Source organism: Ylistrum balloti, unplaced genomic scaffold (assembly GCF_031769215.1).
Source record: "Ylistrum balloti isolate Yb309-2 unplaced genomic scaffold, AGI_CSIRO_Ybal_v1 Utg370338, whole genome shotgun sequence".
Classification (NCBI taxonomy): domain Eukaryota; kingdom Metazoa; phylum Mollusca; class Bivalvia; order Pectinida; family Pectinidae; genus Ylistrum; species Ylistrum balloti.
In genome coordinates, this window is record NW_026782244.1 from 347,338 (window position 1) to 361,358 (window position 14,021).

Genomic DNA, 14,021 nt, shown 5'->3' on the forward strand with positions numbered 1-14,021 from the left:
AAAACCCTGTCGAATGCTTTCCGAAAACCTTGTATACTGCTTTTCTTGTTTCTTATTTATCAAATTGACTAAATATTGTATCGTAAACTGAAAGTAGCTGATTCACTGTGGAGTCTTTGGGGGAGAATCCGGTTTGTTTTAAGACAGACAAATATTTCTAACTATTTTCAAGCATTTCATTAAATAACGGTTTAAATTGCTAACTGGGAATTAGTAAACATATTAAGTTATTATTAGTTTTTTTGTAAAAGATGGCATTCTCGATAACAAAAAAATATATACTTACGTGTGGATGAATAAAAAATGCTAATTTACGCCTAGCTATGTTATTAAATGACCCATATCATTTTGAGTGATACCAAGCACAGATAACCCTGATCTACTGTAATATTGGGATATTGATGGCTTGCCTCATTCGTCTTTTTTAACGTTGATATACAATTAGATTTATTTTTCTGGCTGTGAAGGGATAATAAGAACGTTCATTATCATTATGGTCTACCGTATGGGATATAACTGTGACAAGAAATACGGTCATGTTTTTTTTTCTGATAACGGATATGACAATGACTACGTCAGTGCTATGACTGAACATTTATATCTTTCACAAATAGATAGTTGATAAACGTTTTATCAACCTGTCAAGAAATAACTGCTAACTTTTTTCTGACCATGAATATTCGCAGCTATTATTTAAGATATGTGCTGCCTTTTAGAGAATGTCTACCAACCTCGAACAGGAATAATTCTGAAGTTTAATAGTCATTGTGGTAGTTCATTATTGTCAATGTATTTCTTTAAAGCCAGAAAGACTATTCATAGTTAACTGCACCTTTGCTGTTATCATTTCCGGTCATCGATGAAATATTTTCAGTCACTGACAGCGTTATTTATGTAGCTTATCAAATAAAATCAGAAGATAATGTATTACAAATCATTAAAAAGGATCCATTCAAGCATGGAGAAATGAAAATTGGCTTTGGGCACTTTGTGTGTCATGCTTGGTAGGTATTAGAAGAGAATATTAGATTGAATGAACTATTTCCAAGACTGAAACAACATTTATGTATTTGTAATTCGAAAACTTTTCAAATTTTATTTAGATATTTCTGATATGCATTTCCTTGACACATCGTGTAAAATCAAGCAAAAAACGACAACATACTAGAGATTCCAATTATGTATATATTCAAATAGTCAAAAGAAATTGTTGCACGTTTAACGGGAAAAGGCAGGCATAAGCATAAATATGCAATACTTACAGAGCAAATGCATAATAAGATACTTTACATAAGATATGAATGATCACGATGTTATATGAACTTGACAAGTAATGTCAAATGTCAAGGTATTGTCACTGCATGAATTTTTCAGGTTCGTTGAACATTGGATGTCTGTATTCTAGAAAGAAAAACACAGCTGTTCTTAGTTCAAGGTTGACTGAATCTTTGGACGGTTAGTCAGTTAAGTGATCTGTACGTATCTGGCGCGATTTCTCTCTGGAGTGATGGAGTCTGCAAATCTTTATCATAACGATGAGGAAGTTGAAATGAATTTGTGTAAAGGAGAAAAAGAGGACTCTAAAACACATGAGGATATTTCAGAGTTAAAACGGGATGTTTGGGCCAACAAAATTGAATATCTGTTATCCCTGATTGGATACACCGTCGGTCTTGGAAGTGTGTGGCGATTTCCGTACCTTTGTATGAAAAATGGGGGAGGTAAGAAGCAAAGGTGACTTCACAAAGCATATGGTATTTACTTGTATAATTAATGTTAATCCCTTTTTTGGGTGAAATAGGGGATCTCACAATTGCCTCTTCGAATCATGCAGGCGGTCGGATCAATGGGAAATGCAGTTATTCCCATCGATAATTAAAAAAATAAATTTAAAAAGCTTTTTCGGCTGGTATACATTTTAAACTCTGGTTTCGTTACACTTCGATGGCCAGTGCAGGTTTTTGTCGAGTATTGAAATTGGCAATGAATATAACCGTGTAGCTGGTATTTTCTATGAAAGTACATGAAAACGATAAAAGACGGTCGTGTTCGGATGTACCGTCAACCGTGTTAATTTTGCAATGACTTTTGTCTAATAAACGCAAAAAAATAATCTACATGTTGAATGCTAATCGTGAAAATCTATAATTACAATTCTAGTAGATTTGGTTGTTTTATACACACGCTTAGAGCATTTTCTGCGCAATGAACAATGCACAATATCTACACATTAAAATGTTTCTCCACAGGAGCGTTTCTGGTCCCTTTCTTTCTGTTTACCGTGCTCTGTGGGTTCCCGTTGTATGTGATTGAGATGACTGTCGGCCAATTCTCTGGTAGGAGTGCCATGGTAGCATGGGGACTATGTCCATTACTAGAGGGTATGTATCGAGATTATCTGTTTATAAGTTTTCTTAACTATATTGATAACATCTAAAGATATGTTTGGTCTCTTTGTTTTTACAAAGTAAGAATACGAATGGGGAAATTTCTCAATAAAATCATTATGGCGACCATAAGACTTTCCAATAATCTTCATTAACCTGTATTTTTTAACTCTTGTTTTACGAGTTTGTCAGTCAGTTGACGACTTCTTGCACGAAAATCGTGGTAATAGGAACAGGCTCTTGAATATCGAATCAACTGTGACATGTAAATACCATAGGTTGGAGATATAGAAATATAGCTATCAAGAATGGAAAATTCAATAGAATAATTTTTAATATTTGAATATAGTTATTATATCGTATCAAGTTCTATTTCATATTTTACATATTCTTTAACTATAAATTTATTTTTGTTTCAATTACCTACAGTAGATTAATGTCTAGAAAGTTTCTTTCTTATAAATAAACGGAAACATTCTGCAATAGTATATTAAATAAAGCTTTATCGATTGTTCTTTCTTTCTTATTTTCTATCTTGTTTTCTCCGTTCTAATTCGAAAACGCCATCAATATTGGATGTTTTTTTTATAAATATTTGCATAGTTGGATGAAATTCTGTTTCATATGGTATTGGCAGAATAATCTGTATTGAGGCAATAGTTAATCAATGAATCTCAACATGGTTTTGTACATTTAAGTTTTATCCCCTTCCTTGATATTAAGGCTAACATCTTAGATGTATATAATGTCTAAATGATGACAATGTCGGTAGATTTATAATGATTCATGTAGAATATAAATCTTATTAATTTTTTATGCCTAAATCACGAATTTATTTTAATGTTTAATTACTCAAGCAGTAAACCTGAAATAGTTATGAGATGATGTAAGCTCATTTACATACTTAATGATGCTGATGGCTGTTACCGCGCCAGAAGGGAGCAGACAACAAATCTAGCCCCTCAACCGCGACCTCCTTTACTGCAGTTGAGCGTTCGTTACCTGGCCCAAGTTATTCGACCATGACTTACTTTGTCCTGACAAGTGTTCCAAAAAGTGATCCTCAATAGACATCCCCCCCCCCCCATTTTATTCAAATCGCGGTATGTTGAACCACACTATGATAAAGAAGGACACGCGTCACCAACCATGTGGAAACCTGGCACGAGAAAGTCTACATCCCAATATATACCCCATCGAAATAGTGCACTAGGAGATCCAGGCCACCAACGAGATCAGCAGGAAACACACTGATTCAGATATTATTTCCCCTGATGTGTTCATAAATCATAAATATAATGTCTTCATGTAGACCATTTTCTTCCACCTGTTATACATCTTTACAAGTACAAAACACGTTTATTGTTCATGTACTTTGTTGACGATAAATCTGTGTTACAACATTTACATGTCATAACTGTAAATTGATTATTCACTTAATATATCATTACTACATCATTTTAAGGCATGGGCTATGCCATGGTTCTCCTTGGGACTACTGTCACGTGGTACTATGGACTGATAGTAGCCTGGGTGCTGTTGTACCTCGGCTATTCGTTCTTCCCGACACAACCCTGGTCAACATGTGACAATGAATGGAACACTGATCGATGTGTCGTACTAAGGACTGGGTATTCTGACCCGAACAACAGTTCCGGTTACCATGAACTCTCTAACAGCACTAGAATGTATGGTGTGTCCAACGTCTCCGTGGATTTCTCCGGATCTCTCTCTAACAAATCGACACAGATCCAACAAGATTTTTATCCAACCGCCGCCACCGAATTCTGGCGGTATGTACAATATTCTGCAAATTTCTTTTTAACAAATTGGTTTTTAGGTAAACAGTGATTAACATAGCAATTTTAATTTCGAATTTATTTCAAAACTTAGATATACATATATAAATGAACGTGCATATATACATGTACATAAGGAACATCTGAAATATCATATAAATGAATAATGAAGGTCCTCTCTGTCTATCAACATTTCATCAACCAAACAAATCCGATTAAATATCGATAAAGCAACAAGGTAATACAAATATTAAAAAATAAACCATATTAAGTAACTGACATCATTTCAGTTACTTCTCTAATATATACTATGTGAATGTAATTGCAATATCACAACAACATTCTTGAAAGTAAGTTTCCACTGCTGCATGCGTTCAAGACAGGTGTTGAGACCCTAGAGTATTTGTATAGATTTTTTTGTATTATGTATTAATAAACATGTTCCTGTGGTAATTTAGATACAAAATATTGAACGAATCATCAGGAATAGAAGATTGGGGATCCATTCAATGGCATCTGGTAATTGCATTGATCTTCTCCTATACATCCACCTTTCTCTGCATCATAAAGGGAGTGAAATCTGTTGGCAAGGTAAGCATACCATATAACTAGAATGATTAGAACTAGAAATTGTTGTTTACAATTTTGCGGGCTTTTCACTTCTTTGGCGACAAGTTGACCGGAAGTTGACATTTATCCTGATAACAATATATGGGAAAGTTTCCACGTTTGTTAGTCTCTACAACATACCCAAAGATGAACTTTGTATCTTGAAACGTTAAGGAGATAAAACTACATAATAACGAAGAAATACACTTTTTAAAAGTTCAAACATATTTGACCCCTGTGACCTTGAATGTCGGTCAAGGTTATTCATATTTGCAAGCCTTATAATGTAACATCTGATGATCAATATGCCCCAAATATTAGTTCTCTAGACCTTGTGAAACTTGACAAGAAGATTGTTGAACACTGGTACCCTATTTTGTATATTTGAACTTTGACTCCTTTCGGAAACCGGAAGTTGACATTTTGAGGGAAGGTTTTCTTATGACAATCAATAGGAAGTGTCCACAGAAGGATTTTAATCAATTTTCATCATTGTATGCCTTCTAGAAAGTGAGAAACTGTCATTTAACGATTCTTAGTTAATTGACCTCTGTTACCTTGAAACTCGGTCAAGGTCTTTTATATTATCAAACTTTGTTGCCAGTTACATATGCTTCATATATATGAAATATAGAGCCTCTAGGACTTTCAGAACTTGAGAAGAAGTTTTTCAAAGATTGGTACCCTTAATAGTACTTTTCACCTTTGACCCCCTACCGCAAACCGGAAGTTAAAGTTTGAGGTACGTTTCTCTTATATCAATCGACAGGAAATGTCCGCAGAATATTTATGTCCAAAGTTGAAGACTTTGGGCAACTTAACAATGGAGAAATAACCATTTAACGATTTTTACATAATTGACCCCTGTGACCTTGAAAGTGGGTCAAGGTCATTTATGTTAACAAACTTGATAGATATTTAAACAGACATCATACACATGAAATATCAAGACCCAATTCTTTGCAGAACTTGAGAAGAAGTTTGTGAAAATTTGTAACTGAAAATAACACTTTTGAACTTTGACCCCTACCGAAAACCGGAAGTTGACCTTTGATCCCAGTTATTTTCTTGTGAAAAGTGTTTTCGTTTTAATTTACATAATATGATTAAAACTGAGGTCACTAGCTTAAACAGTTCTTGAGTTACGGCATTTTAGATAAATCGGAAATGACGTCATGGCGGCCATTTTGTTTTTGCGATGAATTTGTTACTAAATGGTAGAAGACATCTGGGGAAATCTTCCCAGTAACAATTTGATAAGATATAGTCCATCAATATTGATCTAGAACGAGTTTTTCCTATTTGTCGGCATTTTTAAAAGATCAAAGAAAATTTTCAAAATGGCGTACAGCGGAAATGGTAAACGTTTCAGAAGAACTGAAAACACTAAATTCATCGGAAGGACGTTCTGCATCGATCTGAAGAAGAAAATTTCAAGAAAATTTAAAATTGAAAAAAAAATGTTAAATTTTGAAAAATTTACCCCACAGTGAGCTTTTTTTTGGACATATTTTGTATTAACATGGCATGAATAAAAGTTAGATATGAAAATTCTCTACAAATAATAGTATTGCACAAACTCTGCACAATCAATGGTTTTCGAGATATTGTCGTTTTTCAGTTTTTAACTTATGACGTCATGGCTGTCATATTGGATTTTTGACCTACTTAAAAAATCGGCATCGACAACTTTATATACGTATCAACAAATAGGTGAATAGACTGTATGTCTAGCTTTTACAATTTAAATGATTACGAACCCACAAAATTGGAAGAAGAATAAGAAAAAGAATAATAATAATAAGAAACATAACAAAAACAATAGGTCTTTTCACCAGTTAGTGAAAAGCCCTAATGATATTACAGATCACTTCAATGAAATGGACGTACGATAATAATAAAGAATAAACAAAAATAAGTAAACATTAAATATTTAACATTAGATAATAAACTTGTTCAATATAATCTACCACTACCTATCACAATTTACGGACGTCCATTAATTATAATGACTTATTTGCGTCTTAATGGTGGTTGGTTACTTTTGGTACATTATATCGTTTACAGAACATTTGCTCGCGCAACATATTCCTGCAAGTTTATCTACATTTTCAAAAATTAAAACATAATTAATACAAGTATGTGATAACCATTTCAGTGTATCATCGGCTTAAATCAAACGGTAACTTTTCAGGTTGTATACGTGACAGTCATTGGGCCTTTCGTCTTACTGATTGTGATACTGATAAGAAGTTTGTGCCTTCCGGGATCTTTTGATGGAGTATTGATGTATCTGGCACCGGATTTCTCCAGACTCTGGCACTTCCAGGTATTCTTTATTTAGTCTGCGTTTTAAAAAAATAAGAGTCAAGGATATTTGAAACAAACAATTCAATTGAAACCTTAACACATTTACTTTATTTTGTAGCTTATGCTTGCAAAATTGATTGTTATATTTATTTAGATCTGAGCTACATTCTTTCGGTCACCAGTCATTTAAACCTACTGAGGTGTACCAGTTGAAAGTATTTGCGCACAGATACCAGGAATGTATTTTTATCTAATTTGTTAGTTTAAAAAAGAAACGAACAAAAAAGTTCAATTATTGACTTCGATATTACTGCCAAACTGGAGCGTATAATAGATGACTCTGGTGCTATTTAATTATAACTGCAATTCAATCCGATACACTGACGGGATGTTTATTGGTCTATTAAAGTATTTGGATTTTGTTTTATATCAGATTTATTCTGATTACAGATGGAGCATTTGTATAATTTAACACTACATGTATATCGTTCTTCAGGTTTGTAAATCAACTGTTTTCCCCCACTTATATGTATAAAGATTGTACAAAAAATGTGTGAATAGTACTTTCTAGATATAGTAGATCCACAATAAATCAAAATGTGCTGTCCTTCTAGGACTCGTCAGTGATGCTATAGTCCTAGGTTTTGACGCCTGGCGGGCGAAAATGATCGAAAAAAGTCAAAATCTTGAGGGAGTAGCGCACTAGACCCATGATTCAATCGATTTCGCTGTTGTCATATATCTGATGATTTCGAAATGGTGATTTCCATGTGTATATTTTGAAACATGCCACCATTCGAGTAAATTAAGACGTGGCATAACATTCCTAATATAATTCCTTGATATTGTGCATTGCTGGTGTTCTAATGAGACAGATTAACTGTACACGTCATCAACTTATCAACTTTCCTTATTTTTATTAGATGTGCTGTATTGTTTCTCAGACGCTGTTGCTTGTTGATCAAACAGGAAGAAGGACAAAAATTCCCTTGATAAAGTCATCTGGAGCTTCAACGCAAATTGGCACATGACCGGGAAAAATATGAAAAAGAGAAAGTAAAACTCACAATTTTCTTATCTTATTCCAAATTAGGTATGGCTAGAAGCGGCTTTACAGGTTTTCTACTCGCTTGGACCAATCTGGGGAGGTGTCGTCACCATGGCTAGCTATCAGAAGTTCCATGGAAACTTATTGAGGTATTTAAGGATTTTTCTTTCAGAGTTTGAATCTCTAAAGAAACTATAAGACTGTCCAGCCTTCAGCTTATTATGATTTCAGTTCTTTCGAAGATTGACTGTCAGCGAGTTTTCCACTTCAAGGTATCTATGCACATTGATGATAATCATCCAGACAGATTGTTGATCGAACAATTTCAACTTTTGAACATATTCTATTCTAACCAGGATATGTTTATTTCGACGGTAGTATATTTTTCAGGTCGCGGAAAGCAGAAGCAGTACCAAGATGTGAAAGCGTCATATGTAATGTAAATGAATAAATGTTGATATGTATTCATCTGTTTTTTCTAACAGGAGCACCATGCTAATCGTCGCAGTCGACACCTTCAGTAACTTTCTATGTGGTCTTGTTGTTTTCTCCATTATGGGAGTCCTAGCTTATGAGGCTAATCTCTCCATTGAAGAGGTTGCAGAATCAGGTTGGTCTCTTAAATCGTATGATATACCTGACCAAGTTTAGAATTTCCAAGATTATATGGATATCTCGAACCCCTCAATTTATATTTTGTTGTATCAACATATATTTCAATGATGCATTTGTATTATCACTTGTCCTGTTTAATATTGTTTTTTTCCAACATGTAAACATAATTCAAATTCATTAAAACTGAAGCAAAATATGAACAAGCGAAATATTTACACTGAGACTCCTGTAAATATTACGAAGAGAATAAGATCAGGTCTTCCGGTAGAGTCAGAGTCTTCTACTTCATCGACCCATCATGTAAATCTTTGTCAATCCGAGTAAGTAGTGACACGACACCAGAACAAGAACAAGCAGGCAAACCAACGATCATGAAACACCTCGATGACATCACTATGATGGCCGTAAAACGTCTCCATATTTTGTATCAACCTGCGTATTTTTAAACCTGTTTGTCCGTCAGTTTACGACTTCTTGGACGAAAATCGTGATAATTGCAACAGGAATTAACTGCGACATGCAAACACCAAAGTTTGGTGGTGCCGTCATGTTGCTATCCAGAAACGGAAACTTCACAATAGGAAAATTGAAATAATCACGCTTGTTAAACAGCTTGGTGGAAAGCTGTCGATGTCGGTTTCACTGTAGGAAAAGATCGAGATAGGTTGCTTGAGTAGAATCAGTCGTATCTTTATATTTCCATTTCTGGTGGGTATGTACGATGGACATGGAAAGGAAATTTCTTGTTATTAAAAGATAAGACGGTGCAATATATCTAGTCTTTGTGACCTGCTTTGATAAAGCTCTTCGATAAATTTGATCTTGTATGAAGCCAAAAATAATCAAGATATTGTCAACCAGAAACTATATAATTTCTATCATTTCGTTCTCCTTATATTCATCCCCATTCAAATGTGTTCCGTCCGTCCCTCCGTCCATCTGTCTGTCCGGATGCTGCTTTCCGCATGATATCTTTTGCCAACGTTTGATTAGCGGCGAATTCCGCTTATGTTTCATGAGGTTGTAGTGATCTGATTGACTGATTTCTTAAATTATTAAATCAATGGGAAAACTTGTTGTAAATTATCTTATGAAGGAATGATAAGATTTTAAGGAAACTTGCTTTGTATACGTATTACCTTAATTAATGTTCGATTAACAGCAAATTATATGCATATGTTATGAGATTGCTGTGACCTGATTGGCTGATATTTTTAGGCTATCTAACTGACTAATTTCCACACGTTACCTTTAGAAGGAATAAATGAATTATGATTATTTAATCAGCTGTTCGTTATCGGCAAATTTGGCACATATTTAATTAGGTTCCTGTGACCTAAATATCCCTTCCAGTTTTCCAAGTTGCTCACTTCAAATGTGTATATTTCACAAATGAACGGGGGGGGGGGGGGGGGGGGGGGGGGGGGGGGGGGTCTGAATGACTATGTCCTTGTTCTTTGTTTTTGGGGTTGGCGATCTTTTGTTACTCTCATTTTCAATATCGTTAACAACAACAACATTATCAACAACTGCAAACCATCAGCTACTTATATTTAGTTACTACAGCTTTCCTGATTTTATAAAATGTTTTTTCTAGAAAACAATGTGTGACATTTGTAGGTGACAACCCTCACCTCATTTTACCATGCCTGCCGTTGCAGCTGCACTTGCATTACTATCAACTGGAATTTTCTGTGTGTCATTATATTTCTTGATAAATTTGTATGTGTTAATGTTTCCTTACGACAGGTCCTGGCCTGGTATTTTTAGTGTATCCAGAGGTCCTTGCTCGCATGCCTCTACCACAACTGTGGGCCGTCATTTTCTTCTTCCTGTTGTTTACCATTGGACTCGATAGTCAGGTAAAATTATTTCTTTTAAAAGTGGGCAACAATTAAATTTTAAAAAGCCAGCATGTTTAAATTTAAACAGTTAAACATGGAACATTTAAAGATTAAGCACGTATCCGATTTGAAGAATTGCACTCATCTTGTCTGCATCAAACGCTAATGTGAAATAAAAGTTCCATCAAATTGTCACTATGTACGTATCACTTTGATTAAAGATGTATTTTCGATAGTATCAATGTCTGTTGTCTTCGCAGTTTGGTGTCCTTGAAGCGACCATCAGTGGATTTGCCGATATGTACCCTAGATTTCTCGGAAAAAAGAAACCACATCTTATCGTATTTTTCTATGTCCTATTTTTACTTACCGGCATTATATTTGCGACACAGGTGAGAATCAACACTTTACAATATGGAATTGAAGTACTTCCGAAAATAGTTATCAGCATTGCAAAGACGTTCAACTTTATTTACTTAATAGTTTGATTATCAATACATTGTTTATGAACAGCAATGGTGTGCACATTTATTGTTTTAATCTTCAGTTAAAATGAAGCCATACAAAGGACCAACAACTGATTTTAATATTCCGGAGATGCTGTTATCTAGCCGGACACTTCCACTGTAACGACCATAAAACTTCCCCATATTTTTCATTATAACGCATATTTTGAAACCCTGTGTTTCAAGTTAGTCCGTCAGATAACGATTTCTTGCACAAAAATCATGATAATGGGAACAGGCTCGAAACACTTGCGACATGTAAACACTAAGGTTGGGGAATTGGGAATGTTGCAATCCAGAAATCATGATAATGGGATCAAGCTCGAAACACTTGCGACATGTAAACACGATAGGTTGGGAATTGGAAACACTTGCATGGATGTTGCAATCCAGAAATCATGATGAATGGCAATCCAGAAAACAAGCTCGAAACACTTGCGACATGTAAACACTAAGGTTGGGGAATTGGGAATGTTGCAATCCAGAAATCATGATAATGGGAACAAGCTCGAAACACTTGATACATGTAAACACTAAGGTTGGGGAATTGGGAATGTTGCAATCCAGAAATCATGATAATGGGAACAAGCTCGAAACACTTGCGACATGTAAACACTAAGGTTGGGGAATTGGGAATGTTGCAATCCAGAAATCATGATAATGGGATCAAGCTCGAAACACTTGCGACATGTAAACACTAAGGTTGGGGAATTGGGAATGTTGCAATCCAGAAATCATGATAATGGGAACAAGCTCGAAACACTTGATACATGTAAACACTAAGGTTGGGGAATTGGGAATGTTGCAATCCAGAAATCATGATAATGGGAACGAAACAGCATGTAAACGAAACACTTGATACATGTAAACACTAAGGTTGGGGAATTGGGAATGTTGCAATCCAGAAATCATGATAATGGGATCAAGCTCGAAACACTTGATACATGTAAACACTGTAAGTTGAAGAAGCAGTATAAGGAGATGAACACAAAACAACTATCCTGTTAAAAGCAACGATTATCCATAATTTGGCTTTTGACTGCATGCTGTCATAAGGGTCATTGTATCTTAAATGTTAAATAACGATGTATCTCTGGTGGTTATCTTCCAAAATAGAATACCAAAGCTCCATGTTCCTCGCATCGATCCTGCAACATTTATTGAACATTCAAACTATCGAAACTTAAACGATAAATCATTAAATACCGTTTCTTTCTTACATAACTACCGATTTAATCAGAGGACATACTTACGTAATGTTTTGTGTATGTAATGTAATGTATTTGCTGATTAGGTTGTGACGTGGAATGGTCCATTTTCTGTAGTACTTTGTGAAATTCTATTACAGGTCATGTATGTATACCAGCGTTATCCATTTTTACAGGGTGGAGTATATCTATTCCAGTTCATCGATTGGTACCTGTCTGTGTTTTGTATCTTTATCTTGTCATTTCTGGAATGTATGATCGCCGGCTGGTTGTATGGTAATAACTTAAGTTATAGTAACAAGCTCTAAATACATCTATAAAGAGTTCACTTTATAAGTAGAAACTTCCTTCGCCAAGCTCGTCCTTAATATATAGTTAATACAAACGTATTGAGGATTCCCCGAACTACCGGGTTTTATTTGACCTTTTACCTCGGCATTTTTTCATGCTAATGGAATTTAATATTGTTAGGTGGAAATCCTAATTTATGTATATATATCAAGGACATTGTCAGAACATTTGTACAGTGATCAAGCAGATGTTATGTACTTAACTTTAACTATGTCACTATTATTGACGTTTTGACACACTTTTTGCTTACATTAAGATAACTTTGGTGAACTTTTCCAGGGGCGGAGAGATTCAGTCGGGACATTGAGTTGATGACTGGAAAGAAGGCTTCAGTACTTATCCGTATATCGTGGTGTATTCTTACACCCCTAGTTATGATGGTAAGGACCCGATCAGTCCACAATACATCAAACGTATCTGTATAATTTGGTTACCCAACTTGTCATACTAAGCGAGAATTTAACATAAGACTGTTTTCTCATTGGATGCCCGATACAGCTAATGACAAGATAAAACTTGGTGTCGGATAAGCTGTTAATCTATTTACATAATATATGTTGTAATATAGAATGCCGATTTTTCTTCTCTGTCTCCCTAGATGGCTCTAGTTACTGTGGTCATTAAGTTTGAACCTCCTATATACAAGGGATACAAGTATCCAGAATACCTTGGCATTGTTGGGATAGTCCTTGCTCTTATCTGTGTAATCCCTGTCCCATTCATCGCCTGTAAACGACTTCTGCAAACGCCTGGCACGATAAAGGAGGTCAGTGCTTTTATTTCTAATGGATTTTGAATTAAACAAATTAAATATTTATTTATACCACGCTGACTTTGAAATACTTTGCTCTGAATATATTACAAATATAGTTTAGAATATGAAAAGCTTTCAATTAACGACTTGAAATCTCCGAAATGGTTACCTCATAACATTAAATAACTTCTGTTGAAATAAAAATCACAGTACCACACCATGTAATAAAAAGCAGCAATCTTATCCACGGATAAAGTCATCACACTTAAACTTACTCTTTTTGCGCACTTAACATCGAAATTGCGAGCAATTCCATTGGAAATTTTACTTAACAAAAGGTTTATATGAGTTTGGTGAATTTAATATATATATTTTTTTGTATTGCAGAGAATGGCGATACTTGTCACTCCATCTCGAGAATGGTATCCCCATGATAAAGAGGAAAGATTAACGTACCAGATGTACAAATACAAGGGCGGCATTCGGCGGAGAATTCGGGAAAACTTGTGTGGATCTCGGGATTAGACAGAGAATCGACGCTTGACAATAACACACGTCCATCCAAATCAATTTTACAAACATTAGATGGA

The 14,021-nt window shown here is 34.9% G+C and overlaps 1 protein-coding gene across 1 annotated transcript; it reads left to right on the top strand.

Moving 5' to 3' along the window:
* The first annotated feature begins 1,507 nt into the window (after positions 1-1,507).
* On the top strand, positions 1,508-13,956 carry LOC132553598 (sodium- and chloride-dependent betaine transporter-like). The gene is made up of 13 exons (XM_060217853.1): positions 1,508-1,721; positions 2,250-2,381; positions 3,853-4,180; positions 4,645-4,777; positions 6,990-7,124; positions 8,199-8,302; positions 8,639-8,763; positions 10,518-10,630; positions 10,873-11,004; positions 12,503-12,602; positions 12,957-13,057; positions 13,276-13,443; positions 13,819-13,956. Exons 1-13 carry the CDS (start codon positions 1,508-1,510, stop codon positions 13,954-13,956), a joined length of 1,923 nt encoding a protein of 640 aa, XP_060073836.1.
* Positions 13,957-14,021: the final 65 nt, after the last annotated feature.

What these genes read in the sequence shown, in the direction of transcription:
- LOC132553598 (XM_060217853.1), top strand. Translation starts at nt 1,508, where the DNA reads ATGGAGTCTGCAAATCTTTATCATAACGATGAGGAAGTTGAAATGAAT. An exon ending in GCCGCCACCGAATTCTGGCG is followed by an intron (nt 4,181 to 4,644) that starts GTATGTACAATA and finishes GTGGTAATTTAG; the next exon opens with ATACAAAATATTGAACGAAT. An exon ending in TTACACCCCTAGTTATGATG is followed by an intron (nt 13,058 to 13,275) that starts GTAAGGACCCGA and finishes CTGTCTCCCTAG; the next exon opens with ATGGCTCTAGTTACTGTGGT.